The 23,552-nt window shown below is 41.0% G+C and overlaps 1 protein-coding gene across 1 annotated transcript in view; it reads left to right on the top strand.

Annotated features, from left to right (window-relative positions):
* The window catches only part of LOC126195552 (uncharacterized), a 322,158-nt gene that overhangs the window by 238,087 nt on the left and 60,519 nt on the right, over nucleotides 1-23,552 (top strand). Inside the window, exons 20-21 of the mRNA XM_049934175.1 lie at nucleotides 15,416-15,633; nucleotides 21,741-21,954. Of these exons, the coding sequence (XP_049790132.1) occupies nucleotides 15,416-15,633; nucleotides 21,741-21,954 (432 nt within the window). The remainder of the gene's footprint in view (nucleotides 1-15,415; nucleotides 15,634-21,740; nucleotides 21,955-23,552) is intronic.

The raw sequence follows: 23,552 nt of genomic DNA, 5'->3' as shown, positions 1-23,552 counted from the left end.
AAAGCAGAAAGGTGGAAGGAGTATATAGACGGTCCATACAGGGGCGATGTTCTTGAGGACAATGTTATGGAAATGGAAGAGGAGATAGATGAAGATGAAATGGGAGATATGATACTGCGTGAAGAGTTTGACAGAGCACTAAAAGACCTAAGTCGAAACAAGGCCCCGGGAGTAGACAACATTCCATTAGAACTACTGACGGCCTTGGGAGAGCCAGTCCTGACAAAACTCTACCATCTGGTGAGCAAGATGTATGAGACAGGTGAAATACCCTCAGACTTCAAGAGGAATATAATAATTCCAATCCCAAAGAAAGCAGGTGTTGACAGATGTGAAAATTACCGAACTATCAGTTTAATAAGTCACAGCTGCAAAATACTAACGCGAATTCTTTACAGACAAATGGAAAAACTGGTAGAAGCCGACCTCGGGGAAGATCAGTTTGTATTCCGTAGAAATGTTGGAACGTGTGAAGCAATACTGACCCTACGACTTATCTTGGAAGAAAGAGTAAGGAAAGGCAAACCTACGTTTCTAGCATTTGTAGACTTAGAAAAAGCTTTTGACAATGTTGACTGGAATACTCTCTTCCAAATTCTGAAGGTGGCAGGGGTAAAATATGAAAGGGAAGCCGTGGTTGGGAAGGGAGTGTGACAGGGTTGTAGCCTCTCCCCGATGCTATTCAATCTGTATATTGAGCAAGCAGTAAAGGAAACAAAAGGAAAGTTCAGAGTAGGTATTAAAATCCATGGAGAAGAAATAAAATCTTTGAGGTTCGCCGATGACATTGTAATTCTGTCAGACACAGCAAAGGACTTGGAAGAGCAGTTGAATGGAATGGACAGTGTCTTGAAAGGAGGGTATAAGATGAACATCAACAAAAGCAAAACGAGGATAATGGAATGTAGTCAAATTAAATCGGGTGATGCTGAGGGGATTAGATTAGGAAATGAGACACTTAAAGTAGTAAAGGAGTTTTGCTATTTAGGGAGTAAAATAACTGATGATGGTCGAAGTAGAGAGGATATAAAATGCAGACTGGCAATGGCAAGGAAAGCGTTTCTGAAGAAGAGAAATTTGTTAACATCGAGGATAGATTCAAGTGTCAGGAAGTCGTTTCTGAAAGTATTTATATGGAGTGTAGCCATGTATGGAAGTGAAACATGGACGATAAATAGTTTAGACAAGAAGAGAATAGAAGCTTTCGAAATGTGGTGCTACAGAAGAATGCTGAAGATTAAATGGGTAGATCACATAACTAATGAGGAGGTATTGAATAGAATTGGGGAGAAGAGGAGTTTGTGGCACAACTTGACCAGAAGAAGGGATCGGTTGGTAGGACATGTTCTGAGGCATCAAGGAATTACCAATTTAGTATTGGAGGGCAACGCGGAGGGTAAAAATCGTAGATGGAGACCAAGAGATGAATACACTAAGCAGATCCAGAAGGATGTAGGCTGCAGTAGGTACTGGGAGATGAAGAAGCTTGCACAGGATAGAGTAGCACGGAGAGCTGCATCAAACCAGTCTCATGACTGAAGACCACAACAACAACAACAATAATTTCAACAGAACACTGTTGAGATTACTTCATTCATTTATATTTGTCATTATTAATCACATGATGATTAGCTAACTTCTAATGCATTAATAACATTTCCAAACACGGATTGATAAGCTACATAGACCATGAATGGTCTCCCAAAATGTGACAAGTGACAAGTTCTAACATAATAACTATAGAATTTGACTGCTTGACCATGACTGACTAACATGAAAGTTTGTGTAGTGAGTGACAGACAGAGACAACTTACTGCACATAATGTCTGCAGTGGTTGAAAACTCAACCCCATCTAAATATGTCTCTGTGCTTGGTGACTATATAAGTGTGAGTAGTACATAAATTATAATATGTCAAATACAAGACTGTTATGTTTTAAATATTAACAGAAAAAAAAATACATAAATATATCAAGCAGAAACAACGTTTCATTTAACTATGGTACCAATATTCTTAAATTTATATTAATTATGGTTCTGTTTCATGGAGTTTTAAGTTTCTGCACACCTGTATCTACAAAAGCCCACCAAGAACTTTGTGAGAAGTTAAATTTTCTAATAGGCAAATTTTACAAACTAACATGTAGTTCTGGGAAATTTATACATTTTTATGATAAGGCAAATTAGGCCTCCAAAATTATAACATTGGAATTTTGGAAGGATTGCACTGGAAGATTGAAATCTTTTGTAATATGATAATTTTGACCACTCAACTTTTGAAGGAGACAGATTTTGGAAGAAGTAAAATGTTTCTTTGAAAGACCTAAAAAGATAGTTTGTTTTGGACGTGTTAAGAATCTGTTTTGGCTGTTTTAAACATCTGTTTTGGCAGTGTTAAGCTTCAATTTTTGCAGAAATAAGCATGTTTTTTTGTAAAAGGTTAGATGTATAATTTTCAAAGTTTGCCATACTATGTGCCTGAAAACAAAATTGCTTGCAAAAGGGGAAAAAGGAAATAAAAAGAAAAAAACAGTCATTGAAAATAAAATTATAAGAAAAGAGAATAAATAGTTTAGCCTATAATAATATAAAATTGGAATATTTGCTCCTACAAAAACTTCAGCAGTCCCCCCGCCCCCTCCCCCCCCCCCCCCCCCCCCACACACACACAAAATACTCTTTGCTTGTTTTCTTCTTTAGGCTCTATTTAAGCATTCAACATATGATTGTTTCTTTTGAGAAACAGCAGTATTTTCCAACCTATGAGCAGAGTGCTTCTTTGATTTAAGTGTTTCTCAACATTAACTTTCCTCTCCCATCCAGTTTGATAATTATAAAATCTACAGAACACTGATTTCGAATCTGTAGCGTATAAGCCCTGAGTAGCATATTGCAGAGTACTTTTGTGGGCCATGCAACCCATAATTGACAATGATGCAAACAGGATTGACAAGACAATTAGAATGAAAGTAGAACCAAAAATAATTGTGTTCATGCAGGAAATTTTTTGGTGCGGTCACTACAGTGTGGATACTACAACATAGCAGGTAGCAGGTGACTGCGAGTGTAAACAAACGAGAATTTCGAACACTCGATAGTTGAGGAGTGGGTGGGGGGGGGGGGGGGGGGTCGCCATCGCCTCCCTCTTGCAGCCAGCCAACCCACATAAATGTTCTGTGTCAGCAGAATTGACAACTGGATTGCTGGTCTGTTCTGGTGCTGTATCACTGTATCATACTCTAACTCCGTCATGGACCAAGGTTAGCCGCTTTGCTCATTTCAGAGTAAGAAAACAAAATAATGAACTATAAACAATGCAGAGGTCACAAAGCATTTAGTATGGCTACTGCACAGCCATCCACTGTTAGAAATGGGGCCAGAGCATAACTTATGACTCCACTGATACGTCATTGCATTGGTGCACAGGTGTGCTCTTTATTTTCCAGATATGTTCTTACACACATTCTCTATCCAGATTGGATTTTGTCAGAAGTTGTACAATACCATTAATCAAAAATTAGTGACTTAGTCAACATTTATATGCAGAAATCTATTTCAAACTATCTGTAATAAAATGGTTCATACAGATACAATTTTCTATGGAACAGCCTTTACTATGTAAGTTCAAATTTTGAGGCAGACCTCATACATATGTTTGCATTTGTTGCAAATGCTAATTTTTCATGTCCCTAGAAATAAGCTATGATCACAGTTCATCACATTTGTCAGTTCTAGAGTACACAGCATGGATCATTGTGGATTAATGAGATTAAATGATCTTCATCAAACCCTTAAAACAGGAAAATCATTCTCTTGCCGTTCTCATATTCAGTGGCATTATCCTCGTGGCAGTGCAAATCTTAGACTGCCTCCACTGCTGTCACCCATGTTTTGAACTTAAACAGGGGAATATGTCGGAAATGTTCTGATTTCTCCACTTAACAATTCATTTTCTAGTATCCACAGCTCCACTCACTCTCTTCAAATGATAGAATGTCAATATGTAAATTCAAATAGTAAAAGTAAGCTACAAATAAAAAATGCCAGTCAATAAACAAACCCATAGAAACTATAATACCAACATACAAAACAAAAACCTCCAAACTTATGCACCAACATAATATGTTCTCTAATGTTTGATGTTATTTAAATGTAAGAGTGCTCTCTCTCTCTCTCAAGAGTAAGTTTGTGTGATTTTGTGAATGTTCCAGGGAACATGGACCAACAAATTGCAAGTTTGATTTATATCTCAATGTCTGATTGCATCGCAATTCAGTGCTTGTTTATTGATCCAAAAAAGTTTTAGATTTCTTTCTTCTTAATAGCTTGTAAGCTAAATGAAGCTCCAATGCCGGCCTCACATATTGCCTCCAAATGCTTTGGTCTTGTGCTCCTTCTGCCAGTTGTTTGCACTCATCCAGTTAGATATTATTTTAATTTTATTTGCCCATATACTCCTGAATCTCTCGTTTGGTCTCTCACCAAATGATTTCTCCATGAATGTTCTTGAAACCACATGAAAATCTTTGTTCTCATCAGAGAGATTATTGTTGCTTGTTGTGATAGCACATGAATTTCTATGTCTTCTCTTCCAGCTTTGTGATTCATTATAATAGTATGGACCAAAGAAATTTTGTTTTCAAATACTTGTAACTGGTGTTCTTCTAATTAAACTGAATTCCATGTTTTTGCTCCATAGGTTATGACTGGTATGATGATTGTGTTACATAGCATCATTATAGTTTTAGTGTGTAAAATAGGGGAAAGGCAACCACTCACCTATAGCTGACTAATGTGTGGCACATAAACACATAACAGAAATAGCATTCACACTAGTTTTTGAGCACTAGCAGATTTTCAAGATAAACAGTGACACTAATTATTGACACTTGTTTACTGAAAATAGTTGCCTGAGCTGATCGAGATGGGGAGAAGGTAGGAAAGGAGATAAGGAGGGTGTAGTGGGAAAGAGGCAGATCTATGCTCAGATGACTTCGCAACCACACAACAAGAGAAAACACGGTGAGAACAGTAAAAAGTTATATAGGAAAGGGGGGGGGGGGGGGGGAAAGAAAACGAAGGTGAAGATGAAGACAAAGATGGTGAAAGGGAGTGGAGAGAGAAGGGAGATTGGTTGACAAAGGGGAAGAAGCAGTGGTGTGGACAGTAGAGTTGAGGGAAAAGGTAAGGTGAGGCAGTGGGAACAGGCTAGTGGAGATTTAGCCCAGAGGGATTGCTAGAGTGCGGGAGATGTTGGAGGGACAGTTCCCAACTGCAAAGTTCAGAGAGTCTTGTGCTGGAAGGGAGTACCCAAATGGCCTGCATACTGAAGCAGCCATTGAAGTCATTCGTATTGTGGTGTGTATCATGTTCGGCAACGGGATGGTCAAGTTTGTGGTTTGCTACAGTTTGGTGATAGTCATTCGTGCAAATAGATAGTTGGTACCTTGTCATGCACCCATAGAATGCTGTACAGTTGTTGGAGCATAGCTGCTATATAATCTTGTATTGGGCGATGTGGAGTTTAAATGCTCACCAGAGGAAGTGGACTTGGATGGTCATTAAGTGGCACTGTGGCTGTGCAATGCTGTTCTTGCATGGCAAGAGTACCAGTCTCCTCATTTCATTGTGACAGCCAATAGTGCTAATAGTGTTCCATGCGGCTGGTACATATGCAGCTGCCCGTTGCACAACCGGTCAGTTCAGTGCTCGTGCTTGATACTGTCAAATCTGTTTTCGCTGTACTAGGACTGCCTGATAACTATCTTGCTTTTGATCCGATTACTCTCTTTGTTCGCATCTTGGATTTGTCTCTCTGCTGATCTTGGTGTTCTTTTCATGGTTGTGGTGAAGGCTTTGCTTAGCACCTTGTTGTCGTCCATGTTGTTTGTCCTTGTCCTTGTCTGTTGTCTTGTCCACAGTCTGTCTGTTACATTTTGCTTGCCTACTGTTACTTTGGGTAACTCTTCTGCTGCCGGCTCTCCCACCTGGCAGCTTCCTCTGTTTCTCCATTTTTTTTTTTTTTTTTTTTTTTTTTTTTTTTTTTAAGCTTCAGTGTGTGCATCAAAATCTGGCTACTCACAGATATAGCATGGGCGATGAGGTAAAAGGAAGTTATTCCATAGCATGTGTGCTAAACTGGTTTTCTCACTGGGGCAACAGTAGCAATTAATGCAGCTGCAGGGCAGCAGCTCCAGTTAGACTTGTTACAGAAATCACTTCAGCTTCAGGCGGACAGACTCGGAGCACCTGATGCCCAGTTGCACCAGGCTTCAGCACCTTCCACTACTGGCACCCCCATATGCTCCATCATTTCCATCTTTTGACGGTGTAGTGCCATGTGTTGTAAGGAAGCAAGGGAGAGGAGGTTGTAATGCATGGCTGGTATCCTCTTTCTACAGCACAGATGCACTCGTTGGACTGGATGCTTAACTGCAATAGAGCCCATGTGTTGTGGTACTCTGGCCGGAGTAGCCGAGCAGTTCTAGGCGCAACAGTCTGGAACCGCGCGACAGCTACGTTCGCAGGTTTGAATCCTGCCTCGGGCATGGATGTGTGTGATGTCCTTAAGTTAGTTAGGTTTAAGTTGTTCTGAGTTCTAGGAGACTGATGACCTCAGCAGTTTAGTCCCATAGTGCTCGGAGCTATTTGAATTTTTGTTGTGGTACAAGCTAATCTATAATAGTACTCTTGCAGACAATATCGGTGAACTTGCTATTACAAACTTTAGTCTCACTATAGTCACTAATCTGGACCTATACACTAAGGCCACTCTGCAACTATCCGCCAAATGCCAAACTGGAGATTGAGTCAGTGAGGCCTCGGATCAGTGGTGGCAACCTAAATACTTGCTGTCTAGAGGGCATTGGCGGCAAGTTGCTTGTCAGTGTGTCTCAGGCCCCTCCCGTGATAGGCACTCTTGATCCAGCACCTGCTTATCGATCTTTACACTTTACTTTTGCCAACCGGTGTGCTGGCAACAGTTTACGCCAGCACAGACAGTGCTAAGGATGACTGTGGCACATACTTGCATCATCTGAAACAGCATTTCATAGCATTTAAGTTGTGGATAATTAATTGCAGCTATCATTATTTTTATCTTGTGCTTTACCAGGTAAGTTCTTTCTGCTCAGAAAGGTGGTCCATCTGTCAGACCATGTTACAATCTCCTTTCAGGAGATATGCATTCTTTTTTCTGATTACTAGTCCCATGTGGTTGCCTCCAGGCTCGAGTTCCATCAGTACCATAAACAACTGGGACAATCAAACTGCTCATAGGGCACCGATTTGTTAGGTGTCAGCTGCAAATGTTATTTTGGTTGCATTACTCAAGGCTGCGAGGCTTCATACATAGATCCTTTGATTCGTGAAGTGGTGGTCAAGCTTGCACCAGATCCAGAAGTGTGCACTGCAGCACTTAAACTAGGCAACCTCTCATTGGGGGGGGGGGGGGGGGGGGAGGACATTTTGAGCGTAGCACACTTGTTCAAAACTGCACAGGCGGCTAGAGAATGACTTATGATGAGGTCACAATTTGCAGCAGTCATTGTGCCTCCATGCGCTTCACTCCTGTGCTACAGGCTTAGGAGAGCCCCCAGGCTGCAGCACCATTGCGATTCGTACTTGCCTGACGTTTCTATGGCATCTGAGCCTCTGATCACACCTTGTCGCAGGTCACGACGATTGCTCCCATTGTGCCCAGTGTTTTTCCACTAACTCCCTGGCAGACTGTCCAGATCACTGGGGAACCTGCACACTTTGTGGCAAAGAGTTTACCACAGCCACACAACATGCTCCCATCCCACCTGAAGAAAGCGTCAGGACACAGTATATGCGCCAGTCAGTAGTCCTGCTGGGGGACCCTTCCATGAGGGAGTTATGTCTCGTGCTCCACATTTGTAATGTGGACAGCCATTTTCAGGTGGACACGGGGGAGGGGGGGGGGGGGCGTCATCTGTTCGATCAATCAATCTAGCATTTGGTGGTGGCCTATGGAGACAGTTACATCAAGCCATCCATCTAAGGCTGCCATACACAGGCCACATTGCTTCTGTGAGTGGCTAAGTACAAGGAACTATTTACATATGACAGTCTAGTGCTACGTACAGCAAAACATCCATATGCCCCTTCATGGAGGGCTCTTGGTTACTGCAGCCTACAAACATGTTATATGGCTGATTACGTTATTTGTTGTTGACAACCCATTAGCTACTAACATTTTTCTCCACAATATTTTTACACTGTTTGGGTTTTCTACCTCCGACAAAATCTAGATCATATCCACTGCAGTCCCTTTCCAGGGACTAGATGATCTTTGCTCTGTGTTTGCTTCTGTTTAAGCCAGATTTGTCGTGCACCTCATATTTTCATACAGACATCACCCTTCAGCTGCACACCACGCCTTGCTTTTACCGTATCAGATCCATCCTGGTGGCCTTATGTATTGTGGCGAAGCAGGAGTTTGATCGTCTCCAGGCTGCTGAAGTTTCAAGCCATTGAAATTTAGAAAAAGGGCCACCCTCCTAGTCATAATCAGAAAGCCCATTGGTTTTCTTATATTATATGGTGATTTCAAGACCACAATCAATGCTCAATCACAGGGCGAAGCTTATTCTGTTCCCCAGACGGAAGACCTCCTTACCAGGCTCACTATAGAGGAATACTACTCAGAATCAACCTTACTAATGCTTTCCTTCAGTTGCCCTTAGATGAGGAATCTCATAGTGTTGTTGTCATCGACACACCATTTAGATTCTATAAGTACAAGCAACTCCCATCTGAACAACTGACAGCACATTCCAGCTTGTGTGAATTATCTGGATGATATCGTTGGTTCTGGATCCTTCTGCCAGAAGCATTTGCAAAAACTCTGTATCCTCTTCGTATCCCTAAGATACAGTTCTGCAGTGTCATTTGGAGAAGTGTAGATTTTTTCGGGTAGTATTTGGGGCACTGACATACCAAAGGGCGCATCAGATCTGCTGTTTGAAATGTTGCCGCCAGTGATTCTCTTTCCCACCCACGGAAGTTACTCGAACTGCTAGTGTTTTTGGGCAAAGTCAACTGTTACTCCAAGTTCCTACCCTGAGCAGCCTTCTTTGTGCAACCCAACAGTCACTTCTTTGTGAAACCCCACAGTCACTTGCATAAAAAGGTGTCACTACAACCAGACCTGTAATTGTGGCCAGGCTTTTACCCACCTAAAAATCATGTTGAAGTCAGCCCTTTGTCTCATATCTTTCTTTCCCAAACGTCCATTGTTGTGGTTGATGCATCCACCTATGGTGTCGGGGTGGTTATGGAGCACAGGGATGAGGGTGGCTCTGAACAACCAATTCCATATGCATCCAAGACTTTGACCACAGCCCAGCACACCTACTCACTGTTCGAAAAGGAGGCATTGGCAATACTGTTTGCTGTTAAAAAAAATTCACGTCTACCCTTTTGGGACAAAGTTCTCTCTAATTACAGATCACAAGACCTTGGTTACATTACTTGGGTGCTGATCCAACCTCCCAGAGTGAGCAGCTCACTGCCTCCGGCACAGGGCATTGTTCCTGAGTGCCTATAATTATACTGTCCAGTTTAGGCCCATGGTACAACATTCCCGTGCCTACACCTTGACCTGTCTACCTGCTGGCCCAGATCTTTATTTCAACCAACAGGAAGTTCTCTGCTTCCACATTGATACTATACTACAACATACATTGAGAAGTTTTCCCATTGCAGGCGCGTCACCACTGCCACACACTGTGACTCCACCCTATGGTAGTTCCTCCGCTAAGTGACCAACAACTGACCAACCTACCTCACCCATCAGTTGGCGACTGAGCTCAACCCCTTTAAACACATTTCTCACAGTCTCTCAATTGTCGATGATGTTATTCTTTTGGTGACTGAGACTGACATGCATCAGGTAATCATGTCAGCTGAATTGCAGCAACAAATCCTGAGATTGCTGCACTGAGGTCATTGCAGGATATCCTGCATGAAGGTGTTGGCTTCTTGTCACATGTGCTGGCATGGTATCAATGGCAAAATTGAGAGAATGGTCTGTGGCTGCATGATGTGCACCTGGCACCAAGCAGCACATCCAAAATCATTTGCATCCTGGTATACACACCACATCCATCTCAATTTTGCAGGTCCATTTTCAGGATTGTGTGGTTGTTCAATGTGGATGCCAGCTCAGAGCACACACATGTGGTATGCCTGATGTCCACCACAAACAATGCCACCCTCATTGCCTTGGCCGAGGATTTGGTCATTGAAAGGTTACCTCATACTTTGGTCTCTGATAATGGACCCCAATTAATGGGGTCTACTTTCAAAGAGTTCTGTATGGCCAATGGTGTAAAACATATTCTCAGCCATCTGCTCTGTCCTTTCTCCAGTGAAGAAAGCTGTTGAATCCTCTGTCACTGCATCAGCCCTCACCCTGTTTATGAGCATCTATTATACCATGCCACTTGATTGTTGTAGCTCCAATAAGCTCCTTCACAGGTGGCAACTGTGGACTCTGCTTCACCTTCTGATGCTGGACCCATCTGCAGCCCACCCTTGGCCTTCCTAGTGTTTCACGCCTGGCGCAGCTGTGTGGGCCCACTCCTTTGGAAGTACTGCATCGTGGATACCAGCAAAAGTAGTCGAGACCCAAAGGCGACAAGTTACATCTGTCTAGACACAGAAAGGGCTCAAGTGCTGCCACCACAACCAGCTCCAACCTCGGGCACAGTGTCGTTCCTGCTGCCACCTCTCCTCCGTCCCCCTGTCTTCTGGTAGCTGTTAGGCTGCAGGACCACCACTGGTGACTGCATTGGGCATACTGGCACTACCTTCTGCGACCGCGAGGATCGGGGGATCCTTCCAGCACCCTCACCTCCAGTGAAGTCACAATGGACACCGCCGAACACCCTCCCTTCCCTTCTCACAATCAGAAATAGAAGGGACGAGGTCTTCACCCAGACCTTTCTGGCCCCGACAGAACTGTTCAAAACATTTATGCCCATATACACCTGTTTTGTGGGGTGGGATCTGGTATTGTGCACCACAGAGGTTGAATACCTGCCAGAGGATATGGACTTAGATGGCTGTTAGGTTGCGCTGTGGCTAAACAGCACTGTGCATGTGGCAAGAGAAGTGCCACTGTCTCGCCACATGAATGCAGTGGCCAGTAGTGTTCCACGTCACCGGTATATAAGCGGCAACCTAGCACACAGCTGGTCAGTTCAGTGCTCGTGTTTGATATTGCCGGATCTATCTCCACTGTACTAGGACTGCTTGGTAACTACCATGCTTGTCACCCGATTACTGTCTTTGGTCACATCTTGGATTTGTCTCTCTGCTGCTCTTGGTCTTGGTGTCATAGCTGTAGCAAAGGTTTCACTTAGTGGCTCATTGTTGTTTAGGTTGTTTGAAGTTGTCCTGGTCTGTTGTCTTGTTCACAGTCTGTATGTGATGTTTTGCTTGCCTACTGCTAGTTGGAATTACTCTTCTGCAGGCAGTTCTCTCATCTGATGGATTCCTCCATTTCTCCATTGTTATAGAGTTATGATGTGTGCATCAATATCTTCCTACCCACAGATATAGCGTATACCCTGATGCTTTCACGTATGGCACTGGCTTATGTTGAGTTGGAAATGCATGTGACTATACTGCAGTTGGAGTTGGTGGAACGGGTGTTGCACGTGGGCCAACTTAAAGGGAATGACCCAGAGCACGATAAGAGGTAGTCGGAGCATCCTTTCCCAATGTCCTCCTGATAACAAACACACCACCTCTTTCCTAATCCTCATAACCAACTGCATCCTACTCCACAGTTATTTTACTTTTAAAGGCCAAATCTGTAGTACTGCAATGGGTACTCACATGGCACCATTCTTTGACAACTTATTTATGGACCATCAGGAGGAATCATTCCTATTCAGTCAACACCTAAAGCCCTTTTGTATGGTTCAGATTCATTGATGGCATCTTGACAATTTTCAGTCACGGCAAGGACAACCTTTGCTCTTCCCTCCAGGACTTCAAAACTTATTTCCAAATCTGCTACTTCTCGTCCTTCTCAACTCGTCGAGCCATCTTCCTAGATGTCAATCTTCACCTCTCAGATTGCTCCATAAATACATCTGTCCATGTCAAGTGCACCAGACTCAGTCAGTACCTCCACTTTGACAGGTGTCATCTGTTTCATGTCAAGAAGTCTCTTTCTTACAGCCTTGGCACCTGGGTTGCCAGATTTGCAGTGGAAAGCAGGGGAATGTTGAAATATACTGATAACCTTATCAAAGCCTGTATTGGCATGGCGTTGAGAAGCTCAACCACATCCTCCACCAGATCTTTGATTACCTCTCATTGTGCCCTGATATGAGTGACAGCCCACCCAAAATCCTACCCACTACACCAAGTTAGTGTTCCACCGCACACCCAGCCTACAAAATGGCTGGCTCTGAGCACTATGGGACTCAACATCTATGGTCATCAGTCCCCTAGAACTTAGAACTACTTAAACGTAACTAACCTAAGGACAGCACACAACACCCAGCCATCACGAGGCAGAGAAAATCCCTGACCCCGCCGGGAATCGAACCCGGGAACCCGGGCGTGGGAAGCGAGAACGCTACCGCACGACCACGAGATGTGGGCCAGCCTACAAAATACTTCTTAAATAATGGAACCCAGAATGTTGTCCTCGACAGTGACAAGGGTATCGCCAAGAGTGCCCCAGGGAAGTGAGATAGGACTGCTGCTGTTCTCTATGTTCATAAATGATTTGGCAGACAGGGTGTGTGTGTGTGTGTGTGTGTGTGTGTGTGTGTGTGTGTGTGTGTGTGTGCTCTAGCTACAAAAACATCTAGAGCTTGGAAGCTAGCGTAAATGATGTTTTCTGTTTTGTGTATCTGTCCTCAGCCCATCAATCTGCTCTATGTGAGTGGTTGTCTTTCACTTATTTTACGATTGCCCCAACAAGGAATTTCCATTCTTATGATATTTATGTATAACTCACACAAGGCCACTGTTGTCTCGGTATTCTATTCATTAAGAATGACATGCTATATATTATTTGCTGGGAACTATTTAATCCAATCAAGCATCTACTCTGATATCTATATACTCATTCTTTATTAACTAAATGACAGCATGGAATTGTTTTGAACCACAAATGAATAAGGCATCAACCTGAGTGCCAGTAATTACTATCTTCTGGGTTTTGAAGATGAAAATAATGAGTTGGTTTCACAAGTTTGTTGTATACAGAACCTATGTAAGATCCTATAGAGGAAATTTTTGGTCTTGAAACAGGTCATTAGACATCACCATAAAATATAAGGAGAGATAAAAAAGTTTCCATTTGAGGGTATTGCTGCAGCGTATATGCAACGTAGCATGGCTCCCATGTGGCAATATAAGCACAGACTTGTAGATAACGGGTTAATGTGGATTCGTGTCATTCTGACATGCAAGCGGTAAACGCAGAAACATAAACTATGGTGATGTTATTACCAAATGCGTCCAAACAAGATCACCATGCTGTTATTCTTTTTTACACTCCCAAAAGACAATCACTGGCAAACATCCATTGGAGAACAAAGAATGTGTAAGAGGCAGTATGTCCATTGAAAACCACCATTGTGGAATGGTGTGCCACAATAATGATAATGCAAGTCCCTGTATCACAGATGTCATAACGCAGAAGTTATGCCAACTCAAGTGGGAGAGACTTGAGCGTCCACCCTATAGTCCTGATCTTTCCCCGACGTGATTATCTCACCTTCGGTCCCTTAAAAAAGGACTTGAAGGGTCAACGATTCCTGCCAGACAAAGATGCGCAGCAGGCAGTTAGGGATTCCTTGACACAACAGGACACAGTGGTTTACCAAACAAGTCTCTTCAATTGGTGCACCGGTGTGATGATTGTGTCAGTGCCCATGGTGATTGTGGGTGATCGACATGCTGATTCTGGACTGTACAGTCTTTGAATGGGAACTCTTTGCCGGCCGCGGTGGCCGTGCGGTTCTAGGCACTTCAGTCCAGAACCGCGTGACTGCTACGGTCGCAGGTTCGAATCCTGCCTCGGGCATGGATGTGAGTGATGTCCTTAGGTTAGTTAGGTTTAAGTAGTTCTAAGTGCTAGGGGACTGATGACCTAAGATGTTGAGTCCCATAGTGCTCAGAGCCATTTGGGAACTCATTGATTGCTCTTTATACATTCTAAAATCTGACATCATTGACGTAGGCCTATAGTTGTTCCTACGTGTTCTATGACTCTTCTTGGAAATTGGAATGATTTGCATATTTTTTCAATAACTTTGAATGCTTTGTTTCTCCAGTTTTGTATGAAAAACTGTTCAACACTTCCTCTAAGTAGTGAGTAGCAATCTATCCTAATTCATATTGTTATTCCATCGTAGATTTTGCATTGTTTGACTTCTCACTGTGTGTAGTATTTGGTTCCATGGCATTAGTGGTCATTTATCACTTGAATGATACCTGCAAATTGTGGTCTGCAGGTGCACAAATAGGGGATGATGTATGTAATTATGTGTTTTCAGAGTGCTAAATTTAATTTATCAGTCTTGTAATGAGCATTGTGTACCTTGGGGATATTGAGGCACTAGCTATGACACAACTCAATATTTGGCATGTGGACAGTTTGGTGCAGAATTTTTCGATAGTTTTCCATATATGTGCACATGAATCGTGTGTTATTCTCTGGTTTTTATTATTAATGCATTTACACTGAATGAAATGACACAGTAAGAAGTTTGGACTGTTTTTTTTGTGTGTAACATGGAAAATAAATGTGGGGGGACATAGAAACGATGGAGAAGCTTCATCCCACCGGTTCACAACCCCACCACAGGGCACAGCAGTCCACCCACCCCACTACTGCCCCACACCAAACCCAGTATTATTGTGTGGTTTGGCCCCAAGTGGACCGTCCCCCCCCCCCTCCCCCCTCCCCCACCCCCACGAACATCTCATACAAGACAAGTGTAACCGCAGATGTTTGCGTGGTAGAGTAATTATCGTGTACGCATAGATGGAGACAGTGTTTGCGCAGCAATCACCGACATAGTGCAACTGAGGCGGAATAAGGGGAACCAGCCCACATTCGCCGAGGTAGATGGAGAACTGCATTAAAAATTATTTGCATGCTGGCTGGCACAGCGAACCTCGACATTAATCCACTGGGTGGATTCGTGCCAGGGATCAGCATGCCTTCCCGCTAGGGAAGCAGTGTGTTGATCGCATGGCTAGCCAGGCGGGCACTGTGTTACCCATATTTGCATTACTTTACTTATGTCCTTCTCAGCAGCTTTCTCTTGTAGCATTTTAGGTGCCTTTTGTGTAATATAAATGTATTGTATATTGATTTTTCATACTCACCCCTCCTTTTGTTTGTACTCTACAGCCAGACACAACATTACAAGGATAGTCTCTTCCCATCATATCACACATCATTAGAAGACTGGACTGCAATAGAAGACTCACTCGTACATGAGTATTTTCCTGCTGCTAAAGAAAGTATGATGATTAGTCAGTTGACTATGAGAAAGGCAGTGGTTGATGTAGAGACACAAAATTTGGAGTGGAGAAAGTACAGTCTATTTGAGGCAACTGTTAAAGATGGTAAGTGAATTACATACTAGAAATTCGTATACACCTATTGTCGTTTTAGTTACCCTTTGAAGACTTGCTCTCCATCCATTGCGTCAATATACAAATTTAGTCGTCTCTTTTTTTTTCCATTTGTGGCCCATTTCATAAGGGTGCTTTTCCTCATGACCCCATTCACTGCCATAAATGTAATTAGTACTAACAGCCGACGCAAACAACTGACATACTAGTTTCTGCACATATTTTTCTTCATGGACACCATCTTTTCTTTTCTGAAACCTTGATCAAGTAAATTCTTACACATAAAGAATATTTGAGAAAAAATACATGAACTAGGTAGTGTATTGTTAAAGAACCTTGATTGACCCCTTGTTGTACCATTTTGTTTGATGAAATCTGTGCCTAAGCCATTGGAACATGTGAAAGAGGCCACAGTGATGTGCAAGATGATCACCACACAAACAGAACTCTACACTATTTCAAATAATACTTTAATAGAAATTTTAATATTCATAGGTGTCTTCAGGTGTGACATCTGAAGAAGGACTATAACAACATGATACCTGAACAAAGATATTGTCAACAAGAAATGTAATTACATTAAGAAATACTTCCCTTGAACAAATTTCTAATAGCAAAGACCTTCAACTCTAAAATTTAGTAGCCCTTTATGGCACAGTATTTTCAAAAGCATTGTGGCAGATGTAATGCCATTTAACCCTCTGTCCATTTTCTTGTTACATCATTTCATGCAAATTTTGCACATCCTGATCAGTGTTTGTTTAGGCATAGGATCAATGTGTGTCCAGAAATGGGCCCAATATTGTGCTTAGAGTTGAAGTGGTGTTTCACCTAGTGATGGTTTTCCATGCTTTTTGTTGTCCGGCAGTGGGACATATTTTAACATAAACTCTGCTATATTTATATGATTATCAATGTATGTTTCCTTTCTTTGACTGTGAATTACTTTTTGGATTATATGCATATTGAAAAGAGGCATATCCAACATACATAAAAACTTTGGCCCAACTTTTGTTCCACGAGTGTGACTCATAATGTTCACGTTAGGTCTGCATTTGTTTCCATGCGTCTCATTCATTAAAGTATGACATGGGGTTAAAGTAGTGCATTAAAACACTAACAGTGGAAACAAACAAGAAACAAATAATAAAATTTAAAAGTTAATTAATTAATAACATACAAATAGAAAAATTGAAATAAGATAAAGTACCATTAATGCCACCGAGCGAGGTGGCACAGTGGTTAGACACTGGACTCGCATTCGGGAGGATGACGGTTCAATCCCGCATCCGGCCATCCTGATATAGTTTTTCCGTGATTTCCCTACATCGCTCCAGGCAAATGCCGGGATGGTTCCTTTGAAAGGGCACGGCCGACTTCCTTCCCTAATCCGATGAGACCGATGACCTCGCTGTCTGGTATCCTTCCCCAAACAACCCAACCCAACCATTAATGCCATTTGTGTGGCTGCTTTATTCTGACACAAGAGTTTGCAGCGTGGCTTAATGTCCACTACTGCTACTACTAACACAAAATTTTCATCTATAGTATTAATTTAGTAAGAGGCTTCAAAGGATGCTCTGAAGTGCTTCTTATCATTCAATATGTGGGAGTCCGTAACCCTTTTTGTATTGTGTAGAATTCCAGGAGCTGTAAAAATATGATACAGTTCTATTGGAATAGGAAGAATTTTTGTAAGTTGGTAGCTCTTTAAATCAGCAAGCTTTCATTTGTTAAGCGGTCACTGAACATCTAGCACACAGGTCCGTCTTCAGTATTGCTGAAAGGTTTCATTGTATTTACCTTTTTTCATGTGAAGGCACAGTGTCTGCAGTTTTATCTATTTGTACATACCTCTTAGCACTGGATGTTTCTAGTGCTGCAGAATCTCCAAATTTAAGTGCTTATGAATTGCTAAGGTACGTTGGATTATTTTTGGCTCTGAAAGACCATAATTTGACACAGTTCACTTGCTCAGTTCTGAATTTTTACTCCAAGGTGTGGGAGGAACACTGAACTATGTTAAATGGAATTCTGTACTGTAATTGGAATGTCCTTCGTGAAATATAAATAATCAGGGTGTATACGTTCTGGGACATCTGGGAAATTTGGGAAAAACCTGGGAATTTTTTCATCTGGGAGAAAACTGGGAAAAACCTGGGAATTCTTTAGAAATCGGGAAATTTTTCATTGTTTTAGACTTCAGTTAAATTTTCGTAATTTTGACTGGTAAGAACTGATAGCAGATTGTGTCAAAGGCTTTAGGACAAAGACCATGGAATACTTCATAACAATAAATTGCTGCCGACGAACGTGACGTCACAATTGTTTACATTAACTTCATCTGGACAGTTGCCCGTGGGCTCACACCCATGTGCAGTTGAGTTTCGTATGGGCAATGACTTCTCCCACTGCCGGCTAGTTGAAGTGTGGCTGTTAGCTGTATCAGCAGTAACAACAAGCAGCCAGATGCTATCCGGAAAACTTTTTCTGGCATGCCCAAGATGCCATGTTCATATGTGTGTATGGCAGTCTGGGTTGTAGTGGGGAGGGGGGCAAGTCTCCATGTAAGCCGTGTTTACGTTTAGTGATTTTGCTGCTTCCTCTTCATTTACACTTCTCACTCACATCAAATGAAAGCAAAACGCATTTCTGTGGTTGGGAGCTATCAAGTGCATTAAAATACATTCACATAATTAAGAAAGGCTAAAATATGTTATTAGTTTGTTTTCTGATTTTATTTTATTTCCACATTTTTGGCAGTCAGTCGCCTTGAAGGACAACGAAATTATTTTTGTCTGTTTGCTAAATAAATGTGACTTTTATTAATCTTTTCCCCCAGAGGCAGTCAATTTATTGGAAACATAATGTTTCATTCAGCACTATTGGCTAGTTTCAACTCCTCACTGAATTTCAAGTGCATATTTTCATCTTATGGTACGTACGGAATTATGCCTTAATAAAGAAACAAATATGAGATGGTACAGTACTGGTACTCCAAGAAAATTTGCATCCCGAAAACAGTGCTGACATCTTAACATCAGGTTGGGACCTACTTCATTGGGGATTTGGACATATGAATGCACACTTAAAGCCGTATTATGCATTTTAGTAAGGTGTACGAAATTCTGATGCTCTTGAAGTATCCTATTTCTTTTATGATGTCATGTAAGATCTCTCAATACTATATATGTACAAACATTTGGGCTTCCTATGTCATTGTAGCTGCCCACGTGCAGTAACGCCTAATTTCTGGTGCTCTCTGGCTCCTGCTGAAATGAAGTTATTTCTAACAGGTTGCAGTAAAATATTGCGAATGGTGCTTTGAAAAGCGTTAGTTTCAAAGTAAATTTGGTTTTATGCAAGATGAATTATGTTACATGTACGAATGTGCAACGAATTTCTTAAATGACAGAGCGTTTGATTCTCATTTAAAACTTAACGCATTGAGGACTAGCCACTTAGAAGAATTTTGAGCCCAGAAGACCAGACATTAATGTCATTATTTAAAATTTTGCTGGTACATTTGTGTGGTGTATCTTGAAGTGTAACACACACAAGAAAGACCAATATTATATGTGAAAGCCTAACTTTTCTTGTTGTTACACTTCATCCATTAATTTAAACCGTTAACTTTTCGTATTTGTGTGTTCACACGACTTAACAGTGCTGTTGCTATGGCCTGACTACGCCGCATGTCCTATGCTCTGAATTTCTGCTGTCATTGGCTAATGAGATCGTGTGACATGAGCTCTGACTGGCTTGCAAAAGCTCATTTCAATCTCGATTTCAGTGCTACAGAAACTAACATGCTGTTTCGAATATATACTTTCATAATATGAATACAAATCGTAATATGAAAATGTGCAGCAGAAATGTTGCTCCACATCACAGATCTTTCCAAAACTTTTTTGCCTAATTTTTTCGTTCTCTGAAGTTCCACGTTGTTGTATATAAAACCTTTACCATTCAAGGGATTGATATTTTTACAACTCCAACTTACTGCCACTTATCAGGAAAAAAGTGTATTTTTCACCTTGGAAGAAGTGTATTTTCACTTTTGAAAAAGTGCGTTTTTAACCAGGAAATCCAGGAAAAATCTGGCTTTTTTTTTTTTTTTTTTCTTCTCGTCTGCATATACAACCTGATAATGTAGGGAGTATTGATAAAACCTCACCAAATAGTTCTATTGACAGGCACTAAACTTCTAAGTGGGTAAATATTGTGACTGAAACTCAACAGTTAGCAAGACAACTGACCACAACAGATCTCCAGCTATTACTAACTGTTCACACTTAGATATGATCAACTTTGACATAGCTAGTCTGTGAGTGGGATTGCTGGTACCTGATGGCAGTTCATTAACTGTTGGCCAAAAAAGAGGCAACAGAATAGCCAATGGCCACAACAAATTAATTTGAAAATTTATTGTTAATGGCAACTGACCGTTTGCAATAAATGTGAAAAACTTTAACCAGCAAGTTGTACAACATCGTAATCAATGTTAATACATTGAATAAAATCTGTTTCAGCATTTTAAAAGAAAAATCTCTATTACAATTGGTGTTTCGATCTTCGTTGCAGCATTTCTCTCCCAGGCAACTGAACTGCTGGTCTGTGAGGATGATCTTCCATATGTACCATCCTATTTCGGTTGCCATATGACAATGGACATCAGTTTCCTGAATGTTGTTGGACTGTTCAAAGTCAAGATCACTGTGGAGGGATGGCTGTACATAAAGGCAACAGCAAATCGGCAGCTTACACCCTGGGGTCGCATTTTCCTGCAGCAAGTGCAGATTGCATAGTAGAAGTGCCACACAGTAGTTCTCTTGTGGCGGCTTTTTTTCCTGGTGAACCTGGGCATTGTAGAGCTGCTGCTTGGTGAACACAAGCAGTCGGGACTGGGATCACTGGCAGGCAGGCAATCGGCAACTTGTAGCCATCCTCTCTGTTCATGCTGTTGAAGTTCTCAATTATTTGCCTGCTAATCTCGTGCTAGAGTAGCACAGGCAGTAGGCTTTTGCAGGGCCTCCACAGGCTTATTGTCCAAAGAAATCAGTTGTCCCATCACAACTGAATTAAGATGGTATATGGAGAAAACCATCACCAGGAACCTACAGTTTAGTTGGCTATCATAAGTCATTGCTACTGCCATAATTTGACCAACATTGGCTAATGGTACTTGTTTTTAGTGAGCCATGTCAAGGGAAAAATTTTCATTGTACTACCACTATCTTCACATTCTGATATTAGCTATTAGTGAGACAAGCTGATTTAGGAGAGTACATCAATCTAACAGCCTATCTAAAAATATAATGTAACTGTATAGATAAAAAATCTAATCATCTCTCAGTGGCAGGAGAACACAATATATAGAGGTTAAGGAAATTTGCAAGCTTTTGGAGACAGTGGCTCATTCTGGCAAAACATTTGAAGAGGAAGGACAGAGGGATGATGAAAAACAACTGGCAATATTTAGGAAATGAGGAGAGTTTGGAAAAGTCAGCAAGAACCCTGGGAAAGGGGAAGACTTACAAAGTGGGATGAAAAGGAAAGTTTGATTGTTGTGGACTGCATCGGATGAGATCATCCAGTGCAGTCCTCAACAATCTGACTTTTCTTCCCATCCTGACTGTTAAGTCTCCCCTGTTCCCAGGATTCTGGCCAACTTTTCCAAAGTCTCTCGATTTCCTAAGTCTCGCCATTAATTTTTCATCATCTCGTGTTATTACAAACATTGGGGCTACAAAATCTACAAATGCAGTCTGGATGCTATTCCCTACAGCTGTTTAGATCCACAAAGTCGAAAACAGGACTAACTATAATGATAGCCAGCCTCTGAAGGGAGGCAGCACATTAAAAAGAAGAAGTGTTATTGTTATTATTATTAAGCAGTTATATGTGTTTAATTTTATATAATTCCCGTTCCACTAGGTAGCAACTGAGCTTTCACAGTTTTACGGTGGAAGACTGAAACATATTTTGGATTCGCTTATGAACAGTATTGTTATAATGAAACTTTACTTTGTGAATGTTCTTCCATAAAGCTGCTTCTAATCCATAGTGATATACAATAGCTCCTTATATTTTGACAGATGCAGTGACAATGTTTGTTGGAGGACCAGTATGGGCAATGGCTTGGTGCCCATTGCCCTTGAGGCTATCACTACAAGCAGATCCACAAAATACAAAACAGTATCTTGCCGTAACTTGTCATAGAAATATGGAGGACCAGTATAGTGTGTCACGGTCATACGATGGACCGGGGATTATACAAATATGGTGTTTTGAGGAACTTGACAGTTTAAAGTAGGTATCTGTCTACTTTTATTGTTTTATTTTTAACAGAAAAAATATGTTTTCTGATCATGTTACTTTTGGGAGGTCAGTTGTTATTTAATTCCAGCTAAACAAAAAGTTAGTAGATAATAATGAGCAATTTCAGATCCTTTTCAGACTTTATTGCAATTGAATTAAATCTTAAAAATTAGGAACTGCTGTAGAGTGACTCTTTTGATGGTGCCAGACGGGGGCCATGCTGAGAATGAATATTGAGAAAAGCAGTAACCCTGCAACTGGAACTTACACTTGAACTGAAGACTTCACAAAGCACTGCTGCAACTGGAGCCTGAAGCTGAAGTTTAGAAAACTAGTTTCAGATGCTGTTAAAGATAAATATGCAGATAGTCCAGTTAACAAAAGAAAAATTAGGGGAAAAGGTTGAGGCAGTTGCCAGTTTTTTTTACACTGGTAGGAGGGAGTGCCATGAACAACGTATTAAAAATACCAAACGATTGGGGGTGAATGTGATTGTCACAGTAAATAATGGTAATATGTACTGAGGATAAAACCCCTATAATGAATGATCTGGATATGGACAAGGTGAAAAGAAACACTCTGACAGTGGTTGATATGTATGCACAGTGGCCGAACAAAAGCGATTTAACATTAAATTAAATTTGGCTATGGCCAAAAGCTATATGAGAGTGTCTTTTAATCATACCTGTCTGCATCTTGACGTGTCTTCTTTACGGTAAGTAGCAATCTATCTTGCCCTACATTGTTGGTATTTCTACCTGGAGTTTCCGTTATTTGACTCATGTTTGAAGAAATCATTTCTTTGGCCTTTGGCAAAGAAAGGACAATTAAGAACAAATATGAGATTCAGCTTTCCACGAGTGAAGTAGCGCGACATTTTATTGAAAAATTCTTACAAATTAATGAAGGCACTAACCTAATTGATGGTGTAACTGGCCAAATTGAACTTACAAAATTATTTATGTAACATTGTCAACAGCCTATATAAATTAATAGATGGATTTTTTTCTGAAAATTGTTCAAATTTACTCAAACTGATTATTTGAGAGAGCCATTTTAGCAGTAAGAAATGAAGTGGTTGATGATATTAATTTAAAATTTCAGAACAAGATTCATGCTGAAGAAATAATATATAAATCAATCAATTCATTGGTCGATGCAAATGAAAGTGTTAATTTTTCCACCGATATTTTTTAATTTGTCAGGATTGCTTTACATTGTTTACTATTAAAGGTATCATTACCAATTATTTTGATGACAGATTTAAGTTAACGAAGATTATATACTGGAACAAGGAACAGTTATCAAAATAATATCAGGAAAAGATAAAGGAAAAACAGAATTTATTCTGAGGATTCTGCTTGTATCTACCAAACTGCTGTTTCAATTGAGAAGACTGCAATATCCAGTAAGACTAGCATTTAGTATCACTATAAGTAAGGCACAGAGATAAACGTTAATATGATGTGGTTTTCTCATGCTCAGTTATATGTAGCTTGCTCTAGGGATGGGAAACCCAAAGAATTTATGTATCTACTCACCATATAACAAGATGAGAAATGCAACTCGTGCGCAAGTTCTGTGACAGA

This window comes from Schistocerca nitens, chromosome 7, assembly GCF_023898315.1.
Source record: "Schistocerca nitens isolate TAMUIC-IGC-003100 chromosome 7, iqSchNite1.1, whole genome shotgun sequence".
Lineage (NCBI taxonomy): Eukaryota > Metazoa > Arthropoda > Insecta > Orthoptera > Acrididae > Schistocerca > Schistocerca nitens.
Note: the sequence above shows the minus strand (reverse complement) of the source record. Positions and strands in the feature narration are given on the sequence as shown.